The following is a 15,682-nucleotide window of genomic DNA, read 5'->3' as shown; positions in this document are numbered from 1 at the left end:
GACCTGTAAGGAACAGTGAGGGGTATTGTCAAAGACTGTTATTTCCCCCCCCAGGTATTCTATGTCTGGAAAATCAACTCTTCCGGATTATTGCAGGGCTTCCGGTATCCTAACTACTATTGTAATAATCAACAACACTTATACAGCCTGTGTTGTTCCACATAAACAAATCAGTGCCAGTGGTCTGCTGTAGTCCTCATGGCAGCTCATGTGGTATTACTGATCCTTTTATATAGGCATGCTCTTTTAGGTTTCAGTTCAGCAAAGCTTCAAGCACTTGCTTAAATCTTTCTCCAATCAGCAAAACACTTAAGTACATGCTTAATTTTAAGCATGTGCTTAAGTCTCATTGAAGTCAATGGAATGGAAGTACGTGTGTAAGTGCTTTGCTGAATAGGCTTAGATGCTTAATTGAGGCATATGGGATGTCTTGAGACAATTTGGTCAGTTTCTAATATGCATCATGTTGTGTGACATTCCCTTCTGGTGTTATCCAGACCGATGATCTGCTAGGTCACTCCAATCCTTGACTCTGGGAGCCAGCCTTACCCTGCTCTGCTGTGAGAACCCCCACTCCGGGGCTGTTCACGCACAGACTCTGGCATGTAAGCTGCTCCCAGCTACTTGCAAGCAAATGACACTAGCCAATATCTCCGGTCCCAGACACAACCCTAGGAACCTCCATCTTGCAGTGCCAGGTTGTGTCCACTGGACGCTGCAAGCTTCTATGAGTTTGTCAATTTAAAAAAGAAATTGATATGTACCTGGCTTGTTATCCCAAGGGAAGCCTCTGACATGCTTCAAACCAAACGCACTGCTTCAGGTAGAATAAACAAACAGATTTATTAACTATAAAGATAGATATTAAGTGATTATAAGTCAAAGCATAACAAGTCAGAGTGGTTACCAAAAGGAAATAAAATAAAAGCACGCAGTCTAAACTCTCAACCCTATTAGACTGCGCAACATCTAGATTAAGCAGTTTTTCTCACCCCACTGGATATTGCAGTCCTTAATATACAGATTTGTTCCTTAAACCTGGGCCAATCTTCTGTGTTGGAGTCCTGTCTTCTTCTCAGTGTCTTGGTTGCTTGCAGCATAGGTGGGGGCAGGAGAAGGGCCCAGGATGTGTCCACTCGGCCTGTTTTATACCCTCAGTCCATGTGCTTGTAGAACACAAGTCCACGCACGCCTGTGTGCATCGCTGAGTCCCTCCAAGCAAGGTTGAGCAATTCCCCTGGTGGGGCCTCATGCAGGTGAGTCATTGCATTGTTCCCTTGCTGGACAATGGCTGTTGATGGGTTGTTTGACACCTCGCCCAGGCGTTGGTTACTTTCCTTGCTGTTGCCTCTGGGGAACTAATATCTGGCTGATTCCCCAATTTACAGCATGTTTTAGTGACCACCATACAACACAATTCTCATAACTTCATATGCATTAATGATACACATCTATGGATAGAGAAATAACTTTCAGCAGATCATAACCTTTCCCCTGATAAGGCATGCTTTATAGGTAAGATCCCGATTATATGAAAATGAAGAATATGGGGGTTACAGTATGCTCCCCCAAGGTATAGAATGTCACAGTATGTCATGGGCATTTGTTTTCTGTTCTCCATGGCACAAGCTCCATGTGTCTTCATACTGGTGTATCTTGTCTCCATGCACATGAAATCCTCTCTCACCCTTAAACACTACTGCAAGATTGAGTGCTCATCTCCCTGGCTCCTATGCGAGGTTATTTCCTTCTAATGCCTGACCATTTCATTTTTACATTTCACATGTTGACCTTTCATGATGACTTGTTTCATATCTGCCATTTTCTGATCACTAACTGGCATGTTCTGGGTGCCCATTCTTTCACTGGGATCATTACTGTATCACGGCTGGAATCTCTTGACCACATATCACCAACAGATCTACCCTTCCCTGGATGATGCTCTCTGTGGATGTTTCAGAGTAGCAGCCGTGTTAGTCTGTATCCGCATAAAAAAAAGGAGGACTTGTGGCACCTTAGAGACTAACAAATGTATTTGAGCATAAGCTTTCTCGAGCTACAGCTCACTTCACTGGATGCATGCAGTGAAAAATACAGTGGGGAGATTTTATATACACAGAGATCATGAAACAATGGGTGTTACCATACACACTGTAACGAGCGTGATCAGGTAAAGTGAGCTATTACTGGCAGGAGAGAAAAAAAACCTTTTGTAGTGATAATCAAGGTGGGCCATTTCCAGCAGTTGACAAGAACGTGTGAGAAACAGTGGGGGGGGGGGAGGGTGTGGAAATAAACATGGGGAAATAGTTTTACTTTGTGTAATGACCCATCCACTCCCAGTCTTTATTCAAGCCTAATGTAATGGTGTCCAGTTTGCAAATTAATTCCAATTCAGCAGTCTCTCGTTGGAGTCTGTTTTTGAAGTTTTTTTGTTGAAGAATTGCCACTTTTAGGTCTGTAATCGAGTGACCAGAGAGATTGAAGTGTTCTCCAACTGGTTTTTGAATGTTATGGTTTTTGAATGTCAGCTTACTGGATCACTCTCATTACAGTTTCTTTCTGTGGATGTTGTTACTGAATTATTCATCTGCTTTCTGCCGTGCAGTGGCACCTTTTGGATGAATGTTGGGTCAAGAGAAACGAGGACACATTTAAAGGACCAATCCTATTCCTTTGAAAATTTCAAACTTTGTCTCAGCTGGATTTACACATTGCACCAGCTTAGTCCAGTCAAGATGTCAACATCCATCCAGACCCCAACTTACAAGTACACTATTGAGGCAAGGATATCTGATGCTTGAGAGCTCTTTACACTCACAGATAAAAGCACAATAAAATCCAGAGCGGCTGGAAACAGAATTGGCTGAATTTTTCCACATTTTGATTTTTCAATTAATTTTTATGTTGAAATTTCAAATTTTAATGAAAAAAAAAAGAGAACAAAAATTTTAAAGAAAATGTCCATTAACATTTTCCTATTTTTCAACCAGCACCATCAGGACATTAATATTAGACAAATTCACACAGGAAATATGGGACAGCTTTTTAGAACAGCTTCCCTAGGGATGTGGTGCATTCTTCATCACTCCATGTCTTTAAATCAAGATTAGATGTCTTGCTAAAGGTTATGCTGTAGCTCAATCAGAAGTGATAGGGCTTGATGGGAGAATCACTGGGAGAAATTCTCTGCCTGCCTTATGTCGGAGGTCTGGTTAGATGATCAAGATGGTCCCTTCTGGCTTTAAATCCATGAATAGGCATAACCACAATATGAACTTCAAGCTTAAGTATGTTATTTTTGTATCTGTTTCAGTGTACTTTACACTGTCCACTCATAGCCAGAGAGATGCCCATTCATGTGCTGCAATAGAACCTGAGGTCTGAATATACATAATTTACATTCTCTGGTTTATTTGACTTCTAGTGTCAAGTTCGTAGCTAATAATCTGAGCATCTGGGCCTAACGAGACTGTCAGTTCTTCACTGGTGCCTGACTTTTTTTCTCCTTAAGCATTATTAGCTCTGACTCTATCAACTCAAAGCTCATTGTGATCAGGAACATTATTTCTCTGTCATTTGTTGATCAGGAAAATTCCCAGCTTTGTTTGTATACAATCTGAAGGCCTTTGTAAAGTCATTCTGTTTATTCCAGTTTGATCAGCAACCCCTTTTGCAGACCAAATTTGGTCATCTGCTTAATTTCTGGCAGCTTCTGTCCAATTTCAGAGCCTTTGGGTTAGTACCCTGATGGGTATATAACTTTGAGTATCGTTCTCCACCTTGATTCCAGTGGCTGCTGATTTTAGCTGGGCTCCTGTTAGCTCATTAGCTCTAGCTATCTCCATAGCTTTTTCTAGGGAAAGCATGGCTCCTCCACAGGGAAGTTCCTCTCTTCTTTACACCAACAACGATACAGTCTCTCACAGTCTCATAGAGTGATATCATCTCTGTGATATCACTGTAATCTTACATTTTCTTACAGACTAGTCAAATGTTTCTCTGACTCCTTGCACTTTGCTGTGGAGTTTTGAACAATCAAAAACTGGGTTTGTTTTCGGCATAGCATATGCTTTATATTTATCAAAGCAAGTTCTCAGTGCTTTCCAATCTTCTGCACCGATGGAGCGGACCGCATGCTGAAAGTGCCTCTGCTTTTGCCCCTGTCCACAGTCTTGGATAGCTGCATTTGTTTCTTATTCAGATTGGCTTCATATGGTCCAGAAAATATCAGTTCCACAAGCTGTTTGGACCTTTATCCTGTTTCTGAATTGCTGCCCAATTCCAGTTCATTTTGAGTGCAGGAAAGCCAGCAATATCCACGGTGTTCTAGATGGCAGAGGAGTGTGTCTACTTCTGACACCACATATTGTTGGGTGCCTTGTTTTAATTAACTAGCAAGAGTCTGGTTAGCAGCATTTCCATCTGCTCCTCCCAACTAGAAGCCTAAGAAAAAAGTCTCAATCTTCCTCTCACTCTCTCCAGAAGGAAGGGTTTCAGCATGGTTCAGTGCAAATAAAACGAATGGATTCATGCAGTTTAGAATAGCAGATCCTGTTACTTATACACATATACCCTCCCCCCCCCCATCACCATTAGAAAGGCCTGTACATTGCATAACAGGAAGGTCTGTTTGATATCCGATTGCCTCCCTCCCAGTCTTTATAATTGTACCAGTAGCTCCTATAAAACAGATGTTGATGGCAATGTTTGTGAATAAACTCAGTCCACCTCTGCCCCAAAATGTTTTAAAGATCGATGCTAGTCCTGTCATGCAGGGGCATGGGTGTACGTGCACCAATGGCTAGAATCAGAACTGCTTCACTGTATGTCATAGGTGTGATACTGCTCGTGGAGAGTTTCCTTTACGGCAGCTGTTTTGAAGCCTTGCTTTGGGAGAAGCAGGGTCTGAGTTCCATCCCTGCTGCCACCGCGAAGCTCTGAGTGACCACGGTGAGCAGCACCATGACAATGGGGAAGGCCCAGATCTTGCACTACACCGCAGGAAGGCCTGGCTCCTCCATGTAGCAATGAGGATTGGCGAATCTTCAGCGGCTGCCAATCCAGCATCATTCTATTGACTTTTCTCCAGGATCTGGCCCAGCATTATTCTACCCACCAGGGAAGGTTCCTCAATGTGCACTGCAGTTATTCACCTGCTTTGTCACTTATATGAGGGAGGGGGCCCTGGGGGAGCAGGAGGGGAAGTGTCAGCCCAGTCAATGCAAGGATTAGAAAGCTACAGATTGTACTTGTAGAAAGGCCTTTTATTTCCATTACACACTGGAAGCAGCCCAAAGGCCCCTGCAAGACACTGAAATCAATAGCCAGATTCCAGGCACAGTAGCAGCCAGAGATCTTTCTGAATTAATTTTTTTGTTGTTTTCCTTTGTAAAGTCCTGATCTGTGCTAAGTGCTGGCTGGCAGCAGGCCCTGCTGGGAGACATGAAATCGATTACCCTGATGCTTTTGATTGAACTGTGCTTGGCTAATCACCAGCTCCCATGCCACTTCTGCACCTCATCTTAGCGTCTCACTCAGACGTGCGCCTAAGCTGGGTATGACATGCAGTCCAGGTGGCAATTTCCACTGGGAAAAGATGGACCCTTTGAATCCACAGATGCCATTGTGAGGTTAGCCAGGTCCCAGGGGGCATCCTGGCTGCGTGCACAAATCTGACACCAGTGGAACAATTTTCATAGCGGGGGTGCTGAAGGCAGAAGCACGTATTTGGGTTTATTACTACTTCAAGCTACTGCCCCCCCAACACCCCTAGTTCCAGGACCAATGTAATTTTTAGAGGAGCACAGGAGGATGTCTCCACGAATATCAATAATAATAATAAAAAGCAACTAACTACAAGGTGGCTGTGTCACAAAAATAAATACAGCTGTAATGAGTCAAAACCCAGTGCAATGATTGCTTCAATAGAAAGGGATGGATTAATCACATCATGAGTGCAGTGAGAAAGGAAACGAATGTCAGATCTGAACTCAAAGAACAAGCCTTGGATCTAATCAGCTGTCTGTCTGCTTGATGCTCTTATTTTTAGGGCAACTACCACCCTTCCATGGAAAGCCTAGGCTCAGAGTTCCTTGGGATTAAACTAACCAGCCTCGCTACATCCTTTGCATTGGAAATTGGGCCTGGAATAAATCCCGCTGGGACTGTCATATGGATTTTTAAATGCTGCAATGAGATGGCACTAGTCTCATCTCTGTCTGGACTTTGATGACATTGTGTCCCCTCTTGACACTTGTATGTAGAAGAGATCTTGTATTCCTCAGCAAAAATAAAGAAAAAAACAACCACCAGGGAACTGTGCTAAACAGCCTCTGAGCTGCCTTTAACGGGACACTGTCACTTTAAAAGTCATGGCCCAGCCCCTGAGTGGCAGATGAGGAAGCAGCACTCAGTGCTGCTGAGAAAGGTGGCTGGTGAAAGTGGATTTAGGCCACTTTTTTATCGTGCTGATCCGGGGCCACCTGCACACTGGTGTGCCCACGACTCCAACAGGCCATTCTGGCATCTGGGGATTGCTGGGACCCAGGGATATCTTCATTAATGATCTGGAGAATGGTGTGGGTTGCACCCTCAGCAAGTTTGCAGATGACACTAAACTGGGAGGAGAGGTAGGTACGCTGGAGGGTAGGGATAGGATACAAAGGGACCTAGACAAATTAGGGGATTGGGCCAAAAGAAATCTGATGAGGTTCAACAAGGGCAAGTGCAGAGTCCTCCACGTAGCATGGAAGAATCCCATGCACTGCTACAGACTAGGGACCGAGTGGCTAGGCAGCAGTTCTGCAGAAAAGGGCCTAGGGGTTACAGTGGAGGAGAAGATGGATATGAGTCAACAGTGTGCCCTTGTTGCCAAGAAGGCTAACGGCATTTTGTGCTGTATAAGTAGGAGCATTGCCAGCAGAGCGAGGGAAGTGATTATTCTCCTCTATTCGGCACTGGTGAGGCCACACCTTTTTCTTTCTTTTTTTTTTTTTAAAGGTTAGGTTTGGAAGCGACCTCAGAAGGTCATCTAGTCCAACCCCCTGCTTGAAGCAGGACCAATCCCCACTTTTTGCCCCAGATCCCTAAATGGCCCCCTCAAGGATTGAACTCACAACCCTAGGTTTAGCAGGCCAATGCTCAAACCACTGAGTTATCCCTCCCCCCAATTGAGCTCTCTCTCACCTGGAGCATTGTGTCCAGTTTTGGTCCCCCAACTACACAAGGGATGTGGACAAACTGGAGAGAGTCCAGCAGAGGGCAAAAAAATGATTAGGGGGCTGGGGCACATGACTTATAAGGAGAGGCTGAGGGAACTGGGATCATTTAGTCTGCAGAAGAGAAGAATGAGGGGGGATTTGATAGCTGATTTCAACTACCCAAAGCGGGGTTCCAAAGAGGATGGAGCTAGGCTGTTCTCAGTGGTAGCTGACGACAGAACAAGGAGTAATGGTCTCAAGTTGCAGTGGGGGAAGTTTAGTTGGATATTAGGAAAAACTTTTTCACTAGGAGGGTGGTGAAGCACTGGGATGAGTTACCTAGGGAGGTGGTGGAATCTCCTTCCTTAGAGGTTTTTAAGGTCAAGCTTAACAAATGTGGCTGGGATGATTTAGTTGGAGATTGGTCCTGCTTTGAGCCGCGGGTTGGACTAGATGACCTCATGAGGTCCCTTCCAACCCTGACATTCTATGATGCTCCAGTCACCCCCCCTTTTCCACAGCCATGCACCCTATACTGTTGGCTGGCAGATGAGGTTGTTTGAGAGCCACTATGGCCATACCTCCCAGCTGAGGATGGTCCAGAGCAGGGGTCATTCACAGTGGCCATGCAAGTTGTGTGTTGCATCCTTAGGGTCTGATCCAATGCTCACTGAAGTCAATGGAGGGGAAACCCTGGCCCCAATGAAGACAGTAAGAGTTTTGCCACTGGCTACAGTAGGGCCAGGATGTCATCTCTGTTGACTTCAACGGGCACTGGCTTAGGCACTGTGTACACTTGAGAATCTGGCCCCTTATTTGCTTGGGCACTTGCAAAATCCTGACCTTTATCACACCACCATGCTATTTACTTTCCCCTGTGGTGTTTGCAGTACTAGGGGGAACATCACCAACATTGCAGGAACATCAGCAAACACCTACAGTAACAGGCATGATTGCAATGGTGCCTGCTGCTGCACGCTGGTTTACTTTTTGTTCTCTCCACTTGTCAGTTGAATTTCAGGTTCCCGTGCAGGGCACACTGCTGCAACGTGTGGATTGCAGAACCTGCATGCGAAGTTTGACATCTAAGCCAACCACTCCCCCCACATCCCCAGCTTTCACTAACGTTTACAAAAATAAACCATGGACACATTTTGATTTGTAAAACCTTAACACACCTAGCTAGACTGTGCTGTCTTTAACTCGGAAAGAGAGCCTGGGATATCAGAGAAGCTTGAGAGCAAAGCAATTATTTCATAGTGAATAATTTATTAGACAACATAGCTGCTACTTCTGCTCATGAACGATCTGTGAGTGGTTTCTGATATTCTCAAGCGTAACTGTAATCTGAAATTATTCACTGACATATTTCTGCAACTAACCCTTGGTTTGTAGTTGTGCATGAGCAGTTGTTATTAGAAGTCTGAGAAGCATTGGTTAGTTTTGGTTGGTCACATAAATCACATGATATGTGCCTGTTTCCTGATTGGATGAACTTTAACCCTTAGGATCAGGTTTGTAGGGCACCTGAGATTGATGTTTCAGAATTATACATGGCCTTTCTACACGGACCCTTTAATGGTCACTTTAAAAGTTGCTGTTTCCACAGTCACCTCAGTTGCTCAAATATCTGCCGAAAGTAATCGCAAAAGGGCCATGGACATAAACAAAGCAGATTCAGTTGTTTATTCAAGTGACTGTCCAGAGACGATTTTTTTAAGGTATTTACCCAGTGCTAGTAGATGCCTGTAGCTAATTAGGGGAATTCCTAGAGGAGAGAGCATCACAACCCGCCTATGCCTAAAATGAATATCTTTCACATGCCTTCCCTGCTGTTGTTATTCTGCAAAGCGCCTGCGGGTTTAGAAATGTGATGTGGATTCGACTCCAGGTCTCTAGGGGAAAAGGGCATTCTTAGAACACAGTCCCCTAATGGTTTAAAATCACAGAGGAAATGGATTTATTTGCATCCCGCTGTTTAGTCAGAACAGGGGAAGCTACAGGACAATAGAATAATTACAGAAAGCAGATTAGCACTTCAAGGTAATGATCTTTCTCCCTTTCCTTTTAGCCTGTCTCATCCATTGCAGTTCTGTCTAAAATTACCATATACCTCGTTCTGGGTCAGACACTCTGGCTTTGAATCCCTGTCTCTGCATGTGGATATAATTATGATAGGTGGCAACAGCCTCTCCTAGCACATTCCAGCCTTAAGATACAGGTGGACCCTGCTTGCCTGTACCAGTGGGATATCTTTCCCCTTTCCTCCTCTGAGGAACGGATGGGGGCATTTTCGGTGGCTTTGGGCAGCCATCTTGAATTTCACAAGAAGTCACAATTTGTGTATGAATTCACTGGGTGGGTGGAATTTCTACATGAGTACTGTTTTCACAGCAGGTGTGTGCGCTACATGGTAGGAACAAGGAATGGGTCTGCTTCTGTAGTTGAGAAAGACTTGGGACCTTATTCATAAAGTTATTTAAAGCTGAGGAGACTGTCTGGCTCAGAGGACTGGCAATGCCACACAGAGCATTTCCTGTCCAAGTAGCCAGTTTAAATTTGGGGGGTCAGCGAGTTACCAGGTGAGAGCTATTTGGGGGTCTCATTCTGGTTCACAGCAGAATGAATCAACATCACAAACTGCCATCGTATTTGTCATTCTTGTGGCCAGTCTCAGCTGAGCGGCTGAGGACTGAATGTGCCATAGACAAAGAACTACTCTCTCACCCCAACGGTAGCTGTTCCCTGCCTGGGTTGAAGCACACTGACAGGGGTGAACTGCGCGCTCTATCACTGAATGTTCAGTGTTTGTCTGTGGAGAGACAGAGGGCTTCGGTTTCAGGGCTGTTAATCTGGCATCTTTAAGGAGCACTGAATGCACACACACAAAACGAGGCTGCTTTGAATTCATCTGGCAGCTGGGAACACACTTCACGCCAGTGTATTACTGTCTTTCAAACGTTAATAACTAGTCAAAGACAAAAAGTCATTCAAAGGATGTTTATCATTCTATTATTGATGTATTAATGCCTTAATCTGCCCAAAAATGGAAGGGGCATGCATGCAAGGAAGAACCAGAAGGGTTATTCATGATGGAGATTAGGTATTTTTTTACATAGCAGGCATCACAGAAACCTAGTGGGATGATGCTCAGAAGTAGAATGGCCTGGGGTGCAATCCACAAAGACGAGGTAGGAGGATATGGATATACCACTACCTCTTCACCAGTATTTGCAACCGTGGCGAGACATAACTAGACAATGGAGAGTGTGGTGGTGGAATTATTTTGGTAAGAATCCAGAGGATGGAAGATCAAGGAGGTGGCATGACAGGTGGCATCTGCTACAGACTACCAGGACTGGACAAGAGCAAGAACCAACCTGTGGGGGACTCCAAACCACAGAATGCTGTATTTACCGGGGATTTTAACTGCTCAGACACCTGCTGAACAACAACTACAGCCAAACAGGCTTCATCAAAGAAGCTCCTGGGTTATATAGGTGGATGCTAAAGTAGAAACTCCAAGGAAAGGGGAAGTCATCATGGATCAGCTACTTCCTAAGAAACAGGAGCAGAGAGAATGAAAAGGAAGCTTGGAACCAGTCACCATGTACTACTTGAATTCAGCAGAGTAAGCAATGCGATCACCCAGGGCAGCAGCACAAGGGTGTCTAACTTCAGGAGGGCAGATTGTCAAGAATTACCAAGGCTGTGGGAGGAGATATTAAAATCCACCAGCAGAGAAGGCAGTTGGGGAATCCCAAACAAACCCATCATAATTCCAGCTCCACAGACTAGACTGGCTCTACATATACAAGATGCAAGAAAAGGGCTGCTGGGAGATCTGAGGTTAGAAGAACCTGACCCAGAGGTGGGGAGGAAACCACAGAAAGACACATAGAGTTCAGTTACTGTTCACAGAGGAAGGATCAACACATCAATAAAACTGGTGACTCAGTGCGAAAGGGGCAAAGGGCTCAGAGGAGCTTTTATAAATATCAAGGGGAAAATAAACTCTGTTATTTATTTTTTGCATTACTCGGTAATGCCCAGCCTCCCTAACTGAGATCAGAGCTCCATCGTGCTAGGTGGTGTTCAGAGGCATTGCAAGAGACAGTCCCGGCCCAAAGAGCTTAGAGGCTGACTAGACAAGGCAGAGAAAGGGTGGGAATGGGAACAGAGACACAGAGATATTAAGTAGCTTGGGATATTCATTGGCTCACTGCCTCTCAAACAGACTCATTCATAACTGAGAGAGGGAATGAAATTAAGCAGGGCTCAAAAATAGCTGAAAACCTGAACTGCTTTGGTTGGATGTTTTCTTTAAGAAGAAAAATAAAGAAAAGAAGATGGAAAAACATGGAAACCAGGAGTCCTTGTTAAAACAACAATTACCGATAAAGACCAGATGAGGGAACACTTGGAAAATCTGTCCTGATATCAATCGGCTAATCTGGATGACATGAATGCTAGGGTATCCAATGTCCACGGAAGTCAATGGGAGCATCTCCACAAAGGAAAATGAGTACTGGATCAGGCCTTAAAGGAATCAGCACACAAACCATCTCACCGACAATGAATTTTGAAAAGTTGTGGGAAAACCTAGGAAGTATCAGAAGACTGGCAAAAAGCAAACCTCATATTGAATTTCCGGAAAGGAAAAGAGAGTGATCCGAGAGATTACGAGCCTGTAAAGCTATTCATATGTAAATGAATAGAACAAATAAGCAACCTGGTACTACAGTGGAACCACGCGCAATAAACTGCACAGGTCTGTAAAGAAAAAGAGCACATCGGGCCAGATACACTTGATTGCTTTTGTGATACAGTTACAGAATTCGTAGAGGACAGGAAAGCAGAGGATGGGAACTACTTGTAGTTTAGGCAAACATTTGATACAGTGTCCTATAAAATCTCACTCCTCAATTAATTCAGACTACTTGGATTACGGACACGGGTATGTGAGCTGCAATCTGGCTGAAGGACCAGAAAGACGAGGTTATGGTAAAGAGCAAAGCATTGAGTATCCAGGGGGCAAGTTTTGAGCTGAGCGACCCAGGGATTGGTGTTACATTTGGTCTATATTTAATATGTTGACCTAGAAGAGGGAATAAGCAGCACATTGACGGATTTGGGAGATGATTCCAAATAGTGCATTTGTGAACACCTCTGTGGAGAGAGCATTCATACGAAGACACCTGGAGGTTTAGAAACAAGGACAAAAAAATAACAGCATGAGATTCAGTTTGAAAAACCTCAAGCTAATGCATCTAGTGGGGATGGAATGATGTGAACCAGAGATACACTTGCTTCCCTTTCACGGAGACATTGGCAGGAATTTAGAGGTATCTGTGGACAGCAAGTGAGACGTGAACTTGCAATGTAATTCAGCAGCAAGCAATGCCAATGCAGATTCGGGCTGCATACACAGAGGTCTCTCATCCCACAGCAGGGAGGTAACAATCCTACTCTCTCTATGGCTGTAGGGCTGGAATATTGCTTCAGTTCTGGGTTCCCTGTTACCAGAAGGATTGTGACAATTTAGAGGCAGATAAGAGGGCTGCTAGAGGAATGATCGGGGACAGTGGCAGACGGATGGGGAGAGATTAAAAGAGCTGCAGCCTGGCTGAGTGGCAACTGAAGAGGGATGACATGCTCACAGTCCACAGATCTCAGCAGGGTTTTCACACCAAGGAGACAGACCATCTGCTTTGAACAGTACATGGGGGCAGGGAGGAGAGACTCAGTCATGGGCTGATATTAAGAAAGGGAACCTTTGGCTGAGTATCCAGAACACTTCCTGACAGTGAGTTCCTGGAGAAGCGTCTTCCAGGGGAGGATGAAGATCCCAGCACTTGCGACTCTGCACCATGATGGGACACACCCCTAGTAAATGGAAACAGTCATCATGCACTGGCAAAGAGATGGGTCTCTTCTGCATCCAGCCCCTAGGATTCTGTGGAGATCACCTGTCTTTGCAGTTGCCAGGCTGGAGAAGCTGGCAAAGCCAACAGAGGCCGGTAGGCCTGGGAGGTGATGTTCTCAAAGCCGTTCCTTCCTACAGCCTTTCTTAAAGAGCATGGCTGCCTGCGGAGGAGAGGGGCTGACAGCCGGGGTTCAGTGTGGGCTAAAGCAGTGCCAGCTCCTGCCAGTTTGCCTCAGTCTCGATTGCAGCACCCCTGCTGCTCCCACTGGGCCCTCAAACAGCACTGTCAATGCTCTCCAGTCCTGACTGACACTTCTTCGGTTCAATTCGATGGGGCTGTACTGACATGCCAAGCTATTCCAGTGTTGCTGATGTGTAAGGAAGAGACAGACCCCTCAGGTACCTGCCAGAGGGGGTATGACCCACCCAGGATGCATCCATTTGTCATCCCTGTCTGTCCCTGATCTGGTGGCAGGACAGAATTCCCTGCTACTCATATCCTGAATCTCCACCCAGCTCACTAAATGTATCTCAGTCCCAACCTGCAACCCCTCATCTGGTCAAAGCATACACTATCACAGTAGCACTTAGGAACCCCGACCAAGACCAGAGCTCCATTGCTCCAGACGCTGTACAAACGCATAGCGAGCCACTCCCTACCCAAGGCAGCTTACACGCTAAGTGGACAAGACAGACGCAGGGGAAACAGTGACTAGCCCAAGGTCACCCAGCAGGCCAAAGGCAGAGACAGGACTAGAACCCAGGTCTCCTGACTCCCAGTCCAATGCACTCTCTACTTGGCCACCCCACTTCTCCAGTGGACAAGTGTCCAGGAGACATTAATGATGAGACCAACCAACACATCTGCACTCGTGCCCTAAATGCCATCTGAAGACAAGTCCTCAGAGGAACCCTGACCCACAGCCTCTGAGCCTCCTCGTGAACCTCCCTGCTAGCCCGTCTCCCAGCTGAAGACCACGACTCTTTCTGCACCTGCCATGGGAGGAACTTGTGCCTACCTTGGCATCCAGGATGCTGGTCTCCACTCGTGCCACACCCTGGTTTTCCCTGAACAGCTGGATCTTGCTGACCTTGCTGAACTCTGACAACACCGTGGTGAGGTTGGTCTTCAGGTCGATGACATGGCTGATACCATGGCGGGGGCCCACCAGGAGCATGGTGGCCGGCTGTTTCTCGTCCTGAGAGGGCGGCCACCCCAGCCGAATTGAAAGAGAGACAGACGTGTTAAAAAATGCCATGTGTCTGAACGTGAAAAGGCTGCCTGCCCAACCCCAGCTGAGCCCCGTTCCTTACACAGAGCCAAGCCTGTAGTCAAGACGTTATTTACTCGACTGGCTGAAGTCCACCCTGGATCTGGGCTAGGGGGAGGGGTCACAGCACCAGAGACACTTAGTGCAGAGCGGGGGGGGGGCAGCCAATGCTGAGAACACACCTGGAGCTTGCCAACAGTTTAATCCCTTTTCCGCAGTGTTGGGAACGGCACCTCGGAACAGCATGCAGGTTGCCAAGACTACTTAAAAATAAATAGCAGAATTGATTGTCTGCATGAAATATTCAGGCCTGTTGTCGAGCTACAGAAAAGTAAAAGCATGTTACAAAGACGGCTGGTTTTAAATCACCTCTGAGGAGGAGGAAGAGGAGGCCGGTGGAAGGGGAGGAGGGCGAGAGGGGTTGGGGAGGAATTTTATGGAACAATAAAGGAAAATAAGAAGCTGATCTCTGATTAACAATGGCAATCAGTATTGAGATGGCCCTTCCAGCCAGGACACAGGGTGCTAAACTGGAACGTGAAGGGAAAGCTACGGGTTGGACAAACACACACAGGAAAATAAAGATAAAGATTATATTATTATTGCCCTAATGCATATATTGCACCTCCATTGAGCCTTTCATCTGAGCATGTCAAAGTGCTTTATGAGCATTAACTCTCTGGGCCCCTCCTGGACATGCTAGGTCAGTATCCCTACCTTCATTTTACATTTGAGGAAACTGAGGCTCGGAGAGATGCAACTTGCCCAAGGATACGCAGCAAGTCAGTGTCAGAACCCAGGAATGGGATGCAGGAGACCTGACTCCCACTCCCCTGCTCTAATCCCTCAACCACACTGTGCTTAATATAGTCTGGATCTTTTTTTATGGAATGCTTGGAGCTGTTGGGATAGGCACTTTTGGAGTTTTTACATAATTATGAAGCAGCAAGTAAAAAACATGCTGCAGGAGACCAAACCAATGGGGAAGGAAGCAAGGTAAGAGGATGTTGTGAAAGCGGGGACAGTCTGTGTGGCAGGAAGGAACGATAGCAGATGGATGAAACTTACAACAGAATGGAGAGACATGGATGGAAGGTGGCACAAGGGCCACTAGACATGGAGATGAGCCAGGTCCTATGAGCACATGGCCATGTGCTCATGGCAGGTCCTATGTGCTCATGGTTTGGCTGCATGGCCTTCATCCTGCAGTGGACAAAATGAGTCTGTGTTGATGAGGATGATTTTAATGGGGATGACGAGTAGAGTAAGGAGTGTACTCTGCC

General features: G+C 45.8%; 1 protein-coding gene across 9 annotated transcripts in view; it reads right to left on the bottom strand.

Moving 5' to 3' along the window:
- FRMPD3 (FERM and PDZ domain containing 3) overlaps positions 1-15,682 on the bottom strand; it is a 142,648-nt gene that overhangs the window by 13,724 nt on the left and 113,242 nt on the right. For all 9 annotated transcript variants that reach the window (XM_073360770.1, XM_073360762.1, XM_073360763.1 and 6 more), the window contains one exon: positions 14,148-14,327. In XM_073360770.1, the coding sequence (XP_073216871.1) occupies positions 14,148-14,327 (180 nt within the window). The remainder of the gene's footprint in view (positions 1-14,147; positions 14,328-15,682) is intronic.

This window comes from Lepidochelys kempii, chromosome 9 (assembly GCF_965140265.1).
Source record: "Lepidochelys kempii isolate rLepKem1 chromosome 9, rLepKem1.hap2, whole genome shotgun sequence".
Lineage (NCBI taxonomy): Eukaryota > Metazoa > Chordata > Testudines > Cheloniidae > Lepidochelys > Lepidochelys kempii.
Note: the sequence above shows the minus strand (reverse complement) of the source record. Positions and strands in the feature narration are given on the sequence as shown.